At 48.9% G+C, this 15020-nt stretch overlaps 1 protein-coding gene across 1 annotated transcript in view; it reads right to left on the reverse strand.

Moving 5' to 3' along the window:
* Positions 1-7324: 7324 nt before the first annotated feature.
* The window catches only part of LRRC75B (leucine rich repeat containing 75B), a 23569-nt gene continuing 15873 nt past the window's right edge, over positions 7325-15020 (reverse strand). The window contains exon 5 of the mRNA XM_009643144.2: positions 7325-8119. Within this exon, the coding sequence (XP_009641439.1) occupies positions 7597-8119 (523 nt within the window). The 3' untranslated portion in view covers positions 7325-7596. The remainder of the gene's footprint in view (positions 8120-15020) is intronic.

Raw genomic sequence — 15020 nt, forward strand, 5'->3', positions numbered from 1 at the left:
TGATCGCTCCCTTGGCCCTCGTGCAGTTAGCAGTGGGGAGGCAGGAGGCTCGGGGCCTGCCAGTGTCAGGCTTGCATGGGCACAGGGCAGTCCTCTCTGAAGCGCCCGTATTCATACTGGAGCTGAGGGATGGTCCAGTCCAGGGCTGAGACCCAGGCAAGGGGACTGTACAGCTGGAGACACCTTGGGCTGTTGCCTCTGAGCAGTTGGTTGCATGTCAAAGCTGTTCCTTTGGTATCCTCCATTTTGCTCTCCTCCAGTTGCAGTTTCCGAAAAAATTAAACCTCCCCAAACCTGATGGTAAAACGAGCAGTTTGGTTCTGACTTACTCAGTTATTTGGTTGCAGCAGAGTTCACACAAAGGTGCACACGTCAAACTGTTGGCTCTGCAAACCAAAAGATTTCAGGGGATCAAGAACAAAGCTCCGCTCAGAAGTCTGTCATGGAGACCCAAAGGCAGCAGCTGCTGCTAGTTTGGGAAAGTGACTTTTTCCAGTTTTCTGTGCCACGTTTGCACTTGATGAGACCCCATGTGTTTCAGGGGAGTTACACAGGTTGAATAAGGCCCATGTAGGTGTTCAATAGCTTTCCATATGTTTCTCATCTTTGTATCCAACCCAGGGTAGATTGCCTCAAAAATGGACTGGGAGGAATCATCCTCCCGGAAGTGGAGGAACTGGCTGATCAGTAAGCAGCAAAGTAGCTATCCTCCACCCTTGTGACACACCCTGTGTGCAAGCTGAATAAACACGATGCCGTAGAAAGAAACGTCAGTGGTTTTGTGGTTCACTTGCTTTTCAGGCCAGTTTGGGTGCAGCAGGGGGAGTGCTGGGCTCCAGGACTTCCCTCTTCACGCTTCTCCTGGGGAAGAGTTACTGTGTGGTTATTGTGTTTTGTGGCTATTCTGGTTTTCAATCAGTATCCCTGAACTGGAATACTATCACGTTGGAGAGGAACAGAAGAGATTCATAATCAAGTACTTAGTGTCTCAAAGTAGATCAAGATGCGGTCATGGCTTCCCGCAGCGCTGGCCTCAGCTAAGTGTTCCGGTCTATTTTGTTTTGTGAACTACCTCTTGGCAGCCTTAAACCAGCTATTGCATCTATTTCAAGAGCGCTTGTTTAGTGCCAGTAAAGTGCAAAACAGATTCGCTTGTCCATTGATAATCATTCCCAACTGCTCGGAGCTGGGGTGCCTGGACTTGCTCCCAGCTGCCCCCAAAGGCTGTTACACCTGCTGCACTATCAAGACAGCGTAGTGATAAGAGTCCATGTTGAGATGCACCATTGCCTCTTCCGAGCTGTGAAACAAATGTGATCTGGTGCTGGGGAGAGTGATCTTTAAAGGCAAATGTTTAATCCTTTCTTGTTTCCTTGCTTAAGATGAAACAATTTATATTTTGGCATCTTTGTCAGCAGCTGTCCACAAAGGAGCCTGTCAGCCTGCCCCAAACAGTGCAAACTCCTTTATCTTCCAGGTGCTTATGATGAGGAATGAGTTTTACGTTGAAAAAAAGAGCCTTGGCAGTGCAGAAGAGAAGGGCCTTGACAGGTTTTGAAGTGTGTGAAATAAAAATAGATCAGACAAGCCTGTGCTTCCTGCTGCTTTTTGCATCCTCACCTCAACAAAATGATTACCAGTTATTTAGACAGAGTCATGGGAATGAGAGAGGCCTGTGGTGGCCTCTGTGCTAAGCATATTGCTACCTGGAGCATGCTAAGGTGGTTACCCTGGGTTTTGTGGTCAGAAACTGAGGTAAAATAAAGGATGGAGGAGCGAGGAAGGCATTGTTCAGTTAGGTAGGGAGGGAACAAGTGCATTTCTGTTTGAGTAACTGAAAAGGTCTGGCCTGTTCCTTGTTCCCTCTGCTATCTGGCACCAATGGCTTCATTACCTGTGGTGCTGCTCAGCATCCCCGCACGTGTGGCTGGGCTCCCTGTGGCTGGGCTTTGTGGGATGGCTCTGCTAGAGCTCTCTGCTGCCTGCCTGAGCCCCGCAGAGCGCCAGCTGACAGCACTCACCAGCATTTTCCAGTGAGATGCTGCTGGTGGCCCCGGGAGCATGCCAGACGGTCTGCTGTGCCAGGTTGGAAGCTGCTGTCGGCACAGATTGGTGGAGATGGGAGTTCACTCTCTTGTGCCTTGCCACTGTGTGATTGTAGGTCTGAAAAGGGACTGAGCAACCCCAGGAGGAGGAGGGTTTTCTGGCAGGTATTTTATAAAGCCTGGGGAAAAAAAGATGGTGGGGAGGTGTGGCATGGCTTTGCACCCAATGACCTCTCCTTCCAGAAGACTACTTTTGAAAAGTGTGCTTAAATGTCTCACTTTGAGATCTATTGTGACACTGATCCCCTGGTGGGAGGTGAGGGGTGGGGAAGGGGCTGTGATACCACCCTGTGCAGAAACAGATTCCTCTCTGCTACATGACGTAGGTCCCATCACAGGCTGACCATCTGCATCCTGCACAGAGAGGGAAGGAGGGAGGCTGGGAAGCTGCAAATGGTGGAGATAGCCTGGTGTACAAGCCTTGATACTGAGGTGTGTTTGCTGCTTTAAGCAGCTGAGGTTACAGCCCTGCACCAGCATGTACGGTACTGAGGAGAGTATTCAGTATGACAGGGATCCATCTCTCCTGCTGCATTATCCAGCAGGAGACAGAGGCCCACTGCAGGGCAGGGATACACTGATTTAGGAGCATAACAAAGCTGTTCCCTCTGGGTATCAGTGAGGAGACCTGAATTAGCAGCTCATCCCTTTAATTCCCTTTAAGAGCTCTGCGCTTTCTCGTCCAGTGCAAGGAAAGGCTCGTTTGTGTCATCCTCTCCAGTTTGTGAACTCAGCATTTATGGAAATAGCTTCCTCTGGATTAAGGGCTGCCAGGCCTGCTCCTTGAGCGTGCATCTCGTCTGTAGGGGGGCACTGGGGCACGTCACGGCTCTGGAGCTGGATGTACACCACTGTGTACCCACAGTCCTTCACCTGTCAGTGCAGGCAGGAGCTGGCAGGGAACAGCTGGGTGTGCTGTGATAGTTTCTCCACAGCTAAGTTGCAGCCCATCGGAGTTCATCCAAGAAGCAGTGGCAGTTTCCTAGGCCAGGACCTCATAATTTGCATTTGCATGTATTTATTCACAACTGGTTCTCCATGGGGAGGTTTCTATGGCAAAGCAACCAAGTGCGTATAGAGGAATAAAGATGGATCCCACAGCTGCTCAGCTGAACCAGTCTGTTTCAAGCCATGCTTTATCTCCAGCTCCTGGAGCTGCCAACTGGCAGCCAGGCACTGCCAGTGATTAGCACAGAATTCCCTTGCAAGGGGTTGAATGTCTCACCTCCATCCTGCTGATTAGCAGAGCTCGGACCAAAACCACAACTTCCAGCAGGGCTGGAAACGGGCTGCACAGATCCTCGCTGGGGCTGGGCCAGGGACTCTGCAGGGAAGAGCTGCATCAGTGGTGGGCTGCAAGCTGGGGGTCTTGCCTCATTTCAGGGGGGTACCACTGTTATGGAAAAGCTGTGAAGATGCCTTGATGCAGAGCCTTACAGAGACAGTGCTCAGAGCCAAAAAATGAATGCTCAGCACCCCTGCTCTCTCTTTCTAGATATGCCACTGACTCACCAGGCGGCTCCAAGCCTTCATTTAAATGCGTCGTGCCTAAGTTTTCTTCTTGGCAGAGAGTGCTGCTCTGCTTAGACTGTAAGATTTTAAGCAGATCTTGCTGACATTTGAAATGCTTTTCATTTTTGATAAAAGGTATTTTGGAAGGAAAAGAAAATAAAAAAATTAATACCATCTCTTCCACAGCAGGGGAGGAAACACATACCATGCTGAGGAGGGAAAAAAGGGTTGTGAGAAGAGAGGCAAGCGGTGACCTCTGGAAGCAGCACAGCCCTTCCCCCAGTAATGGGAATGGCCACTTGAGCAGCTCTGTTTTCATAGAATTATAGAATTGTCTAGGTTGGAAAAGACCTTTAAGATCATCATGTCCAACCGTTAACCTAGCACTGCCATCCCACCACTAAACCATATCACTACGCACCTCATCTACCTGTCTTTTAAATACCTCCAAGGATGGGGACTCGACCACCTCCCTGGGCAGCCCATTCCAGAGCCTGACAACCCTTTCGGTGAAGAAATTTTTCCTAATGTCTAGCCTAAACCTGCCCTGACGCAACTTCAGACCATTTCCCTTTTGCCTTTTGCCAAACAATCTCATGCTCCCCAAACAGTTTTTACCGTAGAAATTACTCCACTTCTCCAAATTCACTAGAAGGGCTAAAAAGTGGCTTTGGGTCACAACTGTGCAGGGGAGCACATGCTCCCTTCCCACCTTGGGTTGTGCTGGGACCTGGTTGCATTTGCACTCCCTGTTCCACATCTTCCTGGCCAAGCATCATATTCTGGCTTTTTCAGGGCCTTTTCTCTTCCACCTTCACTGGGATGGGGCAGCTAGCACCTGGCCCTAACTGTATTTGCTTTACCTTGTATCCTCTGCTCTTTTTGGTCATCAGGACAGAGACTTTACAGCACTTCTGTTTGCACATTAACAACATGAAGGTTATTGAGTTCCTGCTCCAATGTCCGGAGCATGAACGGACTGGGTCCAGCATTTACAGTGTCGGGTTGTAATGCTCAGCACAGTATCTCTAAACCCAGCCTTCCTCCTCAGGGGACTGGATTTGGGGCTTCTGGCAGTGTGGTGGTGCATCCTCTGCCCCTCCAAACTTTTTCTCTCTTTGACCACTTTATTACCTTAGTAACTCCTGCCAGACCGTGGCCTTGGTGTGCTGAGTTGGTCAGCTAGGTGCTCCTTAATTCTATCAAACTCCTTCATGGCTGAGGCAGAGGGTGGCACTATCTGTACCAGAAACTCCTATATGGCTGAGGTGGGGAGTGAGAATGGGGACAATCAGTTATCTCCTGATAGCCTTGAAACGTACTTTACCTGAATTGTAGCCCGAGCGGCATGGTACCATCGTTACCAGAATTGCAGTGATTACCGATGCGTATTGTGGCTTGGATGAAAATTCACTGATGAGTAAAGCCAAAGATCTCGCCATCCTATAAAATGGCGGTCCTAAGTGAGGCCCTTTGAGCTCTCCTGGACTGCAGCGGGCTGTGGCCAGCACCTCCCTCTAAGCGGCACACCTCTTAGGGCTAGCAAACTCTTAAAGTTTGCTAAAATCAGAGGTCCGTTGCCAAAGACCAACAGTGAAGCCTGGGCTGAAACCCTTCACTCCTTGAGGCTCAACCCTTGCCCGTTAAATGCCAAGACATTCGATGTAAATAGTTCACTGAATTCAAGGGGAATTTTTAACAGGTATCCTTTATAAATATATGTGCATATATACTCATATCTTTGTGTGTGTATATGCATGTGTAAATTAAGTAGGCTGTAGATGTATGATTTAATTACAAAGTGAGTCTTATACTGCTGCTAGATATATATATATATTATTCTTAGATATAAACTGTTGACCAAGTCTCAGACTAAGATTGGACCTAGCCACACCTAGACTCCTCTCTGAAAAGGAATTTAAAAAGCAAGAGGGTCTATTCTGAACCTCATGACTCAATGGGAGGGTCCTCCTTATCCCCTGCATCCGCAATCTCGCTGTGAATCATTCTAACTCGAGTGCAACTTAATTTTCCTTTGTGTCCTTCTTCCATGTAGTAATAGAGCAAACCTTGCCATCTTTGAATCTTTAACTAAGGTGCTGTTTTAATTAATTTTGTCTAATCACTTTGTTAATTGACTGATGATTGAGTATTATTAAAATACCACAATCAAATCCTGCAATATGTCGTAAGAAAATTCTAAACTGCTACTAAATTAAACTGTGTCAGCAGGATTCATAAATCAGTGTTTGCGACAGGCATTGATCAGACACCGATACCTTCTGGTGCCCTCACACTCTTGGCCCAGAGGGCATAAATCCCTTGATAAATATCACCCATTTGCTTCTTGCGGTGCCTTGCAAAATCAGCAAGGAGCACAGAAGGTGTATCTATCTCATCTGGATTTGTGTGGCTTAATATATGAGAGTTGCCTATATGTGTTGAGACTCCCAGAGAGAATCAGCAGAGGAAGGCAAAGTTACCATTGCTAATTTAGGAGGGCCAGGATTTAGATTTTTTTTTTTTTAATATGTCTGATTTCTTTAACTTTTAACTCTTTCAAAAAAGTACCTGCTCTTTGAATTCCTGTGGGGACAGATAATGGAGAGAACTTGACTTATCAGCTAAGGTCTGATCAGTTTATTTGTATCAGCACCTTGCAACAAGACGGGCAGCACCCTACCACAAATGAACATCCATGTTTCACTTTCCTCAGAGGAATGAACCACTCTCACCAATGTGAATGGTACCTGCTGATCCTCTCCCACACCATGCAGGCACTGCATGAGGACTCCCAGTCCGTATTCTTGCAGTGTCTGGGCTGCTGGTTCAATTTGTGAACAACCCAGATACTCAGACTCCATAGTGCTTCACGCTCATGTTCAAGAGAACTGTTTATTATGTTTACATAGAGCATGAGCAATGTGGAAAACACTAGAAATATTGCATCAGTGGTTTGGTTCTTGGACAGCATTGGAAATGGTGATGCAGCTGCTCACGTCATGTCTGTATTACGAGGTATGCAATATGCCATGAGGAGCCAAAGCTTTGCGCTTTAGTTTGGGAAGTGCCCACCTCTGGCGTGTTCACTGCTCGCTCCTCTAGTGCCACAGTTATGCGCTTAGCTGTCTGCTTTTCCTCAATTTCACTTGGAACTTCTAATTGTAGTACAAAAGCATAGTTTTTGAAACCAATCCTGCTAATCCACAAGACTGCTCCCCCTCCCTCTCCCCCCATCCCATCCCAACTCATCCCATCCCCCATGCTCCCACCAACACATACCTCCTTCCCCTCCCTCTCACCCCGGTCACACAGCAAATATCCTGATGCTGCAGTTCCAAGCCATGTGTCCGCCCCAGCCTATGCAATCCAATGGTCTCTGACCAAGTCCCTTTGTTCAGACGTTAATACAAAACACACAATAGGAAAAAAACAAAACAAAAGGAGCCAGACACAAGAGGGAGACACACTGCCGGGCTCCAGCTCTGGCCTCTGAGCCCTTCAACTAAGCTCCACAGCAGCTAGGCTCTTGGGGTACCTCCATTCACACTCAAGGCTGCAGGTCCCAAGGTTGCCAAGGTGCATAGGAAAAGGAAGAAAGGAAGTAAACTACAAGCCTGTTTCTGTTTTAGGTTCCCCCCCATCCCTTTCCCTCAACCCAATGGCTGCTGGAGGATATTCTTGACTCCGACAGGTCTTTTCCCGTCTTCCAGTGAGACCCTGCCTGGGGACCAGGTTCACTGTAAGTCACTGGTTTCTCTCTGGAACGTGGGCGATGGGTTTGGCAGTGAGGGGAGGGAGTGGAGCACGTTGTGGGGGGACGACAGGCTTTTGTCTCACAGCAAGTGGGGGGGAGATGTAAGGAAGGCGAGAGAAAAGAGCCAAAGGAAGCCGGTAAAGCTGGCCCTCTGCTTGATGTTTGTACTCGAGACTTCTCCTTGGGGTGGCTTCAGTGTGCCAGTGCCAGCCTGTTGTCCAGTCACCTCTCGCAGCCCTGCTGAGAGAAAGCACGTGGTGGGGTGCTTCCTGCTGCTTCGTCCTCTGGCTGGCTGCCCTCGTGCCCGCTGGAGATCTCCGAGTCGCAGTCGAGCGCCTCATAGATGGTAGGCAGTGTGGTCTGCTGGCTGAGGCGCTTGCGCAGGCCCACAAGCAATGGCTGTGGCATGGAGGAGACGTCCACATTGTTGCCGAGGTCAACCCAGGCCAGGCAAGGGAACTTGTTCATGTCTTTCATGGTGTCAGTCAGCTCCTTCATGGTAGCCCGTGTCAGTCGGTTGCCATTGAGGGAAAGGTGAGTCAGCTTGGGTAGTGCCCAGAGGAAGGGCAGCAGCAGGCGCACCATGTCGTCATTCAGCTCGGTGAAGCTCAGGTCCACAGAGGTGAGGTGGTCCCCATTGTTCTGCAGGTAGTAGGCCATGCGGTGGACATCCCGCATGGTCAGGGGGATCCCTGACAAATCCATGGAGTCCTGGCTCACCTTCTTCTGCAGGCTGGTCTTCAGGCTAATGACGGAAAGGGGTAGAGAGAGAGATCATTAAGGGGACCGCTCTCATCCGTCTCTCACCCAAGTGACAGACCACTTGGGACAGGGGACAACTCATTAAGAACATGGGCTAGAATGTCAAGAAAAGGGTTAATGGAGCTCATTTGGGAAACAATCACAAGGTTTGCACCATGCCTCTGGGCAGACTGTGTCGTGGGGCTTTCCTGTACATTCTCAGCACTTACACATAAACTTTGGCAGAACTGGCTAAACGTAAGATGCTAAAGTGCCTTCCACTAGCACATTTCAAAGGGTTTGTCTGTATGTGCATGTACAGACACTCATGTATGGAAAGCAAAAATAACCAAGGCAAGCAAACTTTCCAAGTGCACTGGTTTGCACTGTGTGGGGGCTGTTTGTGTGCCACCTCTCCAGGTGAACACCAAGGTCTGTTGCAAACAGACTGTGCTGCAGGGCTACTGCAGAGGACAGCAGTGTTAAAAGGCTGAGAAACGGGTATTTTATCAGGAAAATAATCTATAGGCAAACTGCACTCCAGTAGTAGATTTACTGCGTGTCCCTTTAAAAGCCCTCCCAAGCAGCACTTAGTCAGTAAGCAGCACCAGTGGCTGCCTATTTGGGTCTCTGTGGTCAGCAGATCATCTGGGATCTGCTGCAGCTGTGAGGAGGCGGGGAGGGCATAAGGGTGCTAAAAGAAATCTAGAGAGATAGTTTCAGCCATTTCTTTTGCTCTCTGCCTGGCAAGTGGAGTGAGGAGGAGGTAGGCAAGCTGTACAGCAGGCAAAGCTGTGCTATGGGGCTGTTGGGTATGCAAAGGGAGTGGGATGTGGAGTTTTATGAGGGACTGTGGGTTTGTGAGTGCTGTGAGAAGTGGGAGCTGTGGGGCTATATGAGCTGGTGGGGATATGTTGCAAGATTGAGTAGAAATGCGTGTTGGTGTAACATATGAGAACCTAATCCCTTGGTGTTGCTGTCCTTTCAGACACATCTAGCTTTAAGGATATAGAAGCCCTAGTAGGACCCCTGCTAGTGTTGTTAATTGCGTGCTCAGTGGGTCTGTAAGTGCCTTGTTGAGCTTGGGAGGAGCAGGGTGGGTTAAAAATTAACCACTAATTTGAAGGTTCCCCCCTCTTCCTATCTGGCTCTCTGTAGTGGTGTCCTGCTCACCTGTGGCACAGCCAGACCCTGAGAGCAATGGGTACATGGGGACATGCAATTTCCTTGGAGGAGGCTGCAGCACCGCAGGAGCTCCCATGGCAGGTGAGAATGTCCTTATGAGCCTTAGTGTTACCAGGCCCTTCTGTAGTTATGGAGAGGATGTGACGCTGCCTCTATAGCTTTGCTTTACATATGCAGTTCATGGCACGCTGGAAATTTCAGTCCTTAATAATCCCCTAGGAGCGTGTGATAATACAAGCGAATAAATGTGTGCCAGTGCAGGCAACAAGCCCTTCATGGACACATTTAATGCTGGCAAACCTGTAGCTGTGCTTGTAGGAGTGTGAGGGGAAAAGCCCTCGTGGCCTGCCCTGTCAATCCTCAAGCCCACAAATTCCTGCTCTGGGTTTAGCAGTGCTTTGTTCAGGCTACCTTTACGTGTCCTTGTGCTTCCTATGGGAATTCACTGTGCAACACTGAGGTGGTATCTGCAAGCATGCACATGAGCTAATGAACTCTCATGGTAGAGAGGTAATAACAGGATGGAATAACTTATATTCAGACCTAAAGGTCTAAAAGAGCCTTATCTATTACTAAATGTTTACCCTTTACAAGACCCAGACTACTCCTCAGTGGATAACAGGAGGGGCAAGGGGAGCAGTGCTTGTCTCTACCATCAAACAGCAGAGACTGATGTACTGGTGAATTATAATTGGTCTGAAAGTACTCAAGTGAGTTCTCCAAAGGGCCTGCACTTGAAAATTGTCAGTCTCTTCTCCTAGGTAATGGGCGATAGGACAAGAGGAAATTGTGCCAGGGGAGGTTTAGATTGGACATTAGGAACATTTGTTTCACAGAAAGGGTTGTCAAGCCTTGGAATAGGCTGCCCAGGGAAGTGGTTGAGTCCCCATCCCTGGAGGTTTTTAAAAGCTGGGCAGACGAGGTGCTTAGGGACATGGTTTAATGGTGGGATGGCAGGGTTAGGGTAATGGTTGGACTTGATCTTAAAGGCCTTTTCCAACCTAAACCATTCTATGATTCTCTCCAGTATAAGGGCCCCACAGATAGGACTGTGAAGAATTAATCAACCACATTGCTCATAGCAGCAAAGCAGTTCTCTTAGCTGCTGCAATAGCAGTAGGAGTTGTGAACTGTGCATGCTGCAGTCTGGATGGCGCTGGGATAGCCTCCCTTTTCCTGGTAATCCAAGGGATGCTTGCTATTAGCCCAGGCTGACGGGGAGCTGCATTTCTTCAGCTCCCCTGGAAAAACAATGTGTGGTTTTTGTTTTGGTTTGGTTTTTTCTTTTTTTTTTTTTTTTTTTTATTTATAGTTTGTCACCAACCACTGGCAGTGGTGTAGTACAATCTACCACAAAAGAGGGTTCAACTTGTATAAAAACTGTCAGGGACTGGCCTCAAAGCTGGAAGAGTCTCAGGTCTCCCCTGGCACAATGTTATCCCTTTAGCTGTGCTAGATGTTTTATCTGGGTGTTTGATACGGAGTACTTGTTCTAGCAAAACCAAGCATCAAATGCACAGTGGAGGTGTGCATTCATCTTGGTCAGATTAAGCAGGGAGAAATGAATCTTGAGTGTAAACCTGACTGGATAGGGCAAATAGTCCCCTAAATGCAGCAGGAGCTGGTACAAGAAATGAGACAGAGGCCTTCTCTGGCCTGTGCTGGTTTAGAGTAAGACCTCGTTGGGGGTGTGGGGTAATACAGGATAAATGAGCATAGATGCAAGCCTGTGATTACTTCAGTGCCTGTTTTGTGCAAACACAACCTGTGGCTCCTGGAATTATCTTCCCCAGTGCTGTCAACCCATGGCAGATCCTGGTGGGGGGATGGGCAGAAAGACCTAAACATAGGGACATCCCCCACCCCCCTGCCTGACCCCAAGCCTTATCAGAGTCTGTGCAAAGCCTCCTCTGACCTTCTTATTATAAAGCTACAAGGAACAAGCCTTAGAGCTCCCAATTTGAGATGGGAGCCAGGCTGGAGTGGGGACCACTGGAGGGCACGTCTGCGCCGGCACCGCTCCCTCTGCTGGGCCTCAGCATTCAGGTGCCAACTTTCCTGCTGTGTCTGCAACAGCAGCTTTCTTAACAGGAGGCAAGTTTGAATGGCTCTTGGGGTCCCTTTTGAGTGACTTGGCTCTGAGTGCAGACAGTGATAAGTGAGGGGAAATATCAGAAGGACAAAAGCAATGTGCTGGTCTGTCTCTGTTTAGCCTCCCCTCCTGCTGACTGCTGTGCCGGGACTGCAGTAATAAGTGACGGATCGTGCTCTGACCAGAGCAGTACCTTCTGCTGCTCTCCCCAGCAACAAGCCAATACCCCGAGGAGGCCTTAATCAAGCAGACAAATTATCTTCCTGTAATTGATTTTCCAGACTGGACTGCTCCTGCCTGAATGTGCTTAAACCCTCCTGCCTCCTGTCCTGTGCCAGGGCCCTCCTTCCATCCCTCCTTTGCTGGCTTGTTTTTCTTTCCTTTCCTGTGTTTTTTTGCTGCTTCCTTTTGCCCTCATTGCTGTACCTGCCAGGGTGACTCTGGGCCTCCTGTCTCAGCACTGTGGGCTCCTCCTGTGTTTAAATTGTTCTCTTGCCTGTAAAAATACCTCTTGTAGGGATGAGTCTGTAGAAGCCTTGCCCTGGTGGACATGGCTCCTAATGCTGCAGCCAGGCGCTCGGCTCTCTGGTAAGTGCTAAAGCATGAGACCTGATGCCCTGTTGCATGCTTTAAACCCTGGCAGCTCTCCTCCTCGCCTCCTTGGCTTTCCTGTGCAGCTCTAAGAGATGCAGCTAAATATCATGTCTGGGGCAGGGCACAGACTAGCTGACCACTCTTCCTCCTCTGTTGCTTTAGAGGTAAATGTATCTGCTGTCAGAAAAGGGACAAAGAGATGTGGGTAGCTGCTTTACTCTGAATTATCTGACACTTGGTATTTTTGTGGAGCTCTGCTAAACTCTATTTCTCTTGAGGGGGGGGAGGCACAATACACAGGACCCCAAGCAGCAGCTGAGAAAATGCCAGGTTTATTTCCAGGGAAATGGGTCATCTATTATTCCCTAATTTCTGCAAGTAAAATAGGCTTAAAGATTGCTTCAGCTGCAGAAGCTTCTTTTTCTTCATGTGAGACAAAACAGCTACTTGTAGTGACATGGCTCTTGATGCCCATGGGACTTGTGGGCAGACGACTGCAAAGAGCTGGAAGCTGGATTAACCTAATGCTACTGCAACTGGTGCTGTGTATGGATTTGTAAGTGTGGGGATTTGCATCTAGCAATGATCTGGACCCTGGATGCAGGGAAGCAGACTGTGTTTGTATTATCTGCAGCAAGCTTAGAGAGGAAACAAACCCCTACTCCCTCAGATGCTGGAGAAATTGCTGCAAGTGAGAAATCCTGCGCAACACTGAGCGAGAAGCAAGGGCAATGAGCAGCCTGTCCCCAACTGCCTGCCTGGAGCTAGTTGCAGCATCCAGTGAGGAACAGTGCCTGCCCGCCCGCCCTCCTGTGTATAAGGGATCAGTGCCCTGCTTGCAACCCTGGTCCAGCCCTCCTGAGGGAGTGAGAGCTCTTCTAGGTATGTCTCCTTTCTCATGTGAAACAAGTTGTTCCCTGCATAGTTCCCAACTCTGTCCTTGGAGTCTGGCCTTTCTCCCACCTTCCCTAGGTGCCAACTCTTCAGCGGGCATTAGCCAGCAGTCCCCAGGCTGCACCATGAGCCTGGCCATGCGAGATCCACCCAGGATCAGTCCAGGTAGTGTCGGGGTCCAAGGGACCTGCAGGTGTTGGAAGAAGAATCTCTCTCTCTCTCTCTCAATCAGTAATGTGGGCTGAGAAAGGGATGAAACCATCTTGTGCCTCCCTTGGCTTTTTTCTGGAATAATAAAAAAAAAATCTTCCTCTTGCCACATAAGGCTCAGTCACTGTTCCTGCCTCCAGGGAGCTCAGCTAACATAAGCAAACTCAGAGCTGTTTTGAGATTAAACAATTAGGAGATCTAAAATTAATTGCTAGTTCTTTGTATCCAGGACCTGTCCCAAGGGACCTAACCCTTAGGCCTTCTTCTAGGTCCTTGTTTGAGTTCATGAAGCTGAGGACTCGGCACTTTTTTTATTAGGACTGAATCCTTTCAAAATCTTGCTCATCAGCTGAATTCTTTGGTGGCTGCACAGAAAGGGTGTAATGGCTCCTGATTGTTGCTCTGGTGGGACTTGCAGCAGCCACATTGGTGTCTGACCTCTTGTTAGCTTTGTGGGGTTTGGAGGAGCTTGTTCAGCCTGAGAATGTTCAGGTTCCTGGAGTCCCAGCCTCATTTCCTTGTCTCTACACTACAGAGGAAGGCTGGGAGGAGATGGTAAGAGTCAGATAGGATTTCAGTAATGAAGGATGCCCACTAGTCTCTGCCTGTCTCTCTGGGAAATTACCAGCTTTCTTCCCCTCTTATTTTTATATTTAATTTGCCTCCAAATATAAAATTTTCCTGATGTCAGAGACTCCCATCACTGTGCATTCCCTCCTTCATTAACAGGTACTGTCAGTAGTGGCTTATTAGCCTATGAGTCAGGTATCTCTTGGCTGCTCTTCCTTGCATAGAACCTAGTGACAGGCATGTCTGGATGGCCTCTGTTCTTTGAGCAGTGATTTAGGGGTTGGACCCTGGGCTCTTTAATCGCCTACTTAGCATAATCTGCTTGCTTCGCTTCCCTGTGGCACAGGGTGCTGCTGTGCAGGGCTTGCTTTAGCTGCCTCTAGTGAGACATGAGAAAGGAAAGAGAAGCCTCAAAAGCACTGACCTAGACTAACCCAGCCCGAGCTGTTCTGAGGCTGGGCCCAGCACCTCTGCGAAGATGGAGGCAGTGCACAAACAGGCCACTTCCATGAGAAGTCCCTCAGCTGCATCTCCATCAGCTTGCACCTGAGTTCTTTTTATCAACTGTGGGGAGATCCCTCACCATGGAGAGAAGGAAGTGAGTGCAAAGGTGGCCTTTCTTCCACTGCCCTCCCTCTGCAAACGGAGTAGGACATGGATATCTGCAGGTGATGATGCAGCTGAGCGCTTCTCCTCCTGGTTCTGCTGTCACCTTTACCCTGTCCTTGAAGGTGTGTTTGAGAGAGCTGTGAACCCTTGGCCTTCCTCCTGCTGCTACTTGATCCATCCAAGACCTCTGGTTGTTTCCTCTCATTATTTAGGTCTATCCTGGCAAAGCAGGGAATAATGCTACCTCCTCGCTGTAAATGTCATGTGTTGCCTATGTTCTTGTCAGATCTTCAACTGTGTAAGAGTTGTGAAGGTACAAGGTCTCTGCTGATTCCTTTTAACTGCCATCTGCCACCCAGCCTCCATTATTTCACTCATTGTCTCTCTCTGTCAAAGTATCCTGCTTCTCCTGTTTGCCAGTCTTGGACTTTCTCCTTCTGCTCTGTGGCAGAGCAGTGTCAGGCTGCTGGATGACCCTTTCTGCCACCTCCAACAGCCTTTGCAGATGCACCTGCCTCTTGATGCTGCTGGGAACCCTGACCATGGGTAGTGTTTGGGTGTCTTTCCACTGTGAGATGAGGGGAGGGAGCAGTTCCTGCCCATTTATTCACCAGCTCATGTTTGTCCAGCTGACATCTCTGAGCAGCAGCTTCCTGAAAACATTGTATGGGGCAGTCCCTGTACTCCCATACGGCTATTGCCGTGTGGCTTTACTTAACTGACTGGTATTCTCTAACTTGGCTTCCTATCT

This window comes from Egretta garzetta, unplaced genomic scaffold (genome assembly GCF_000687185.1).
Source record: "Egretta garzetta isolate BGI_Z169 unplaced genomic scaffold, ASM68718v1 scaffold447, whole genome shotgun sequence".
In the NCBI taxonomy this organism is placed as follows: Eukaryota; Metazoa; Chordata; class Aves; order Pelecaniformes; family Ardeidae; genus Egretta; species Egretta garzetta.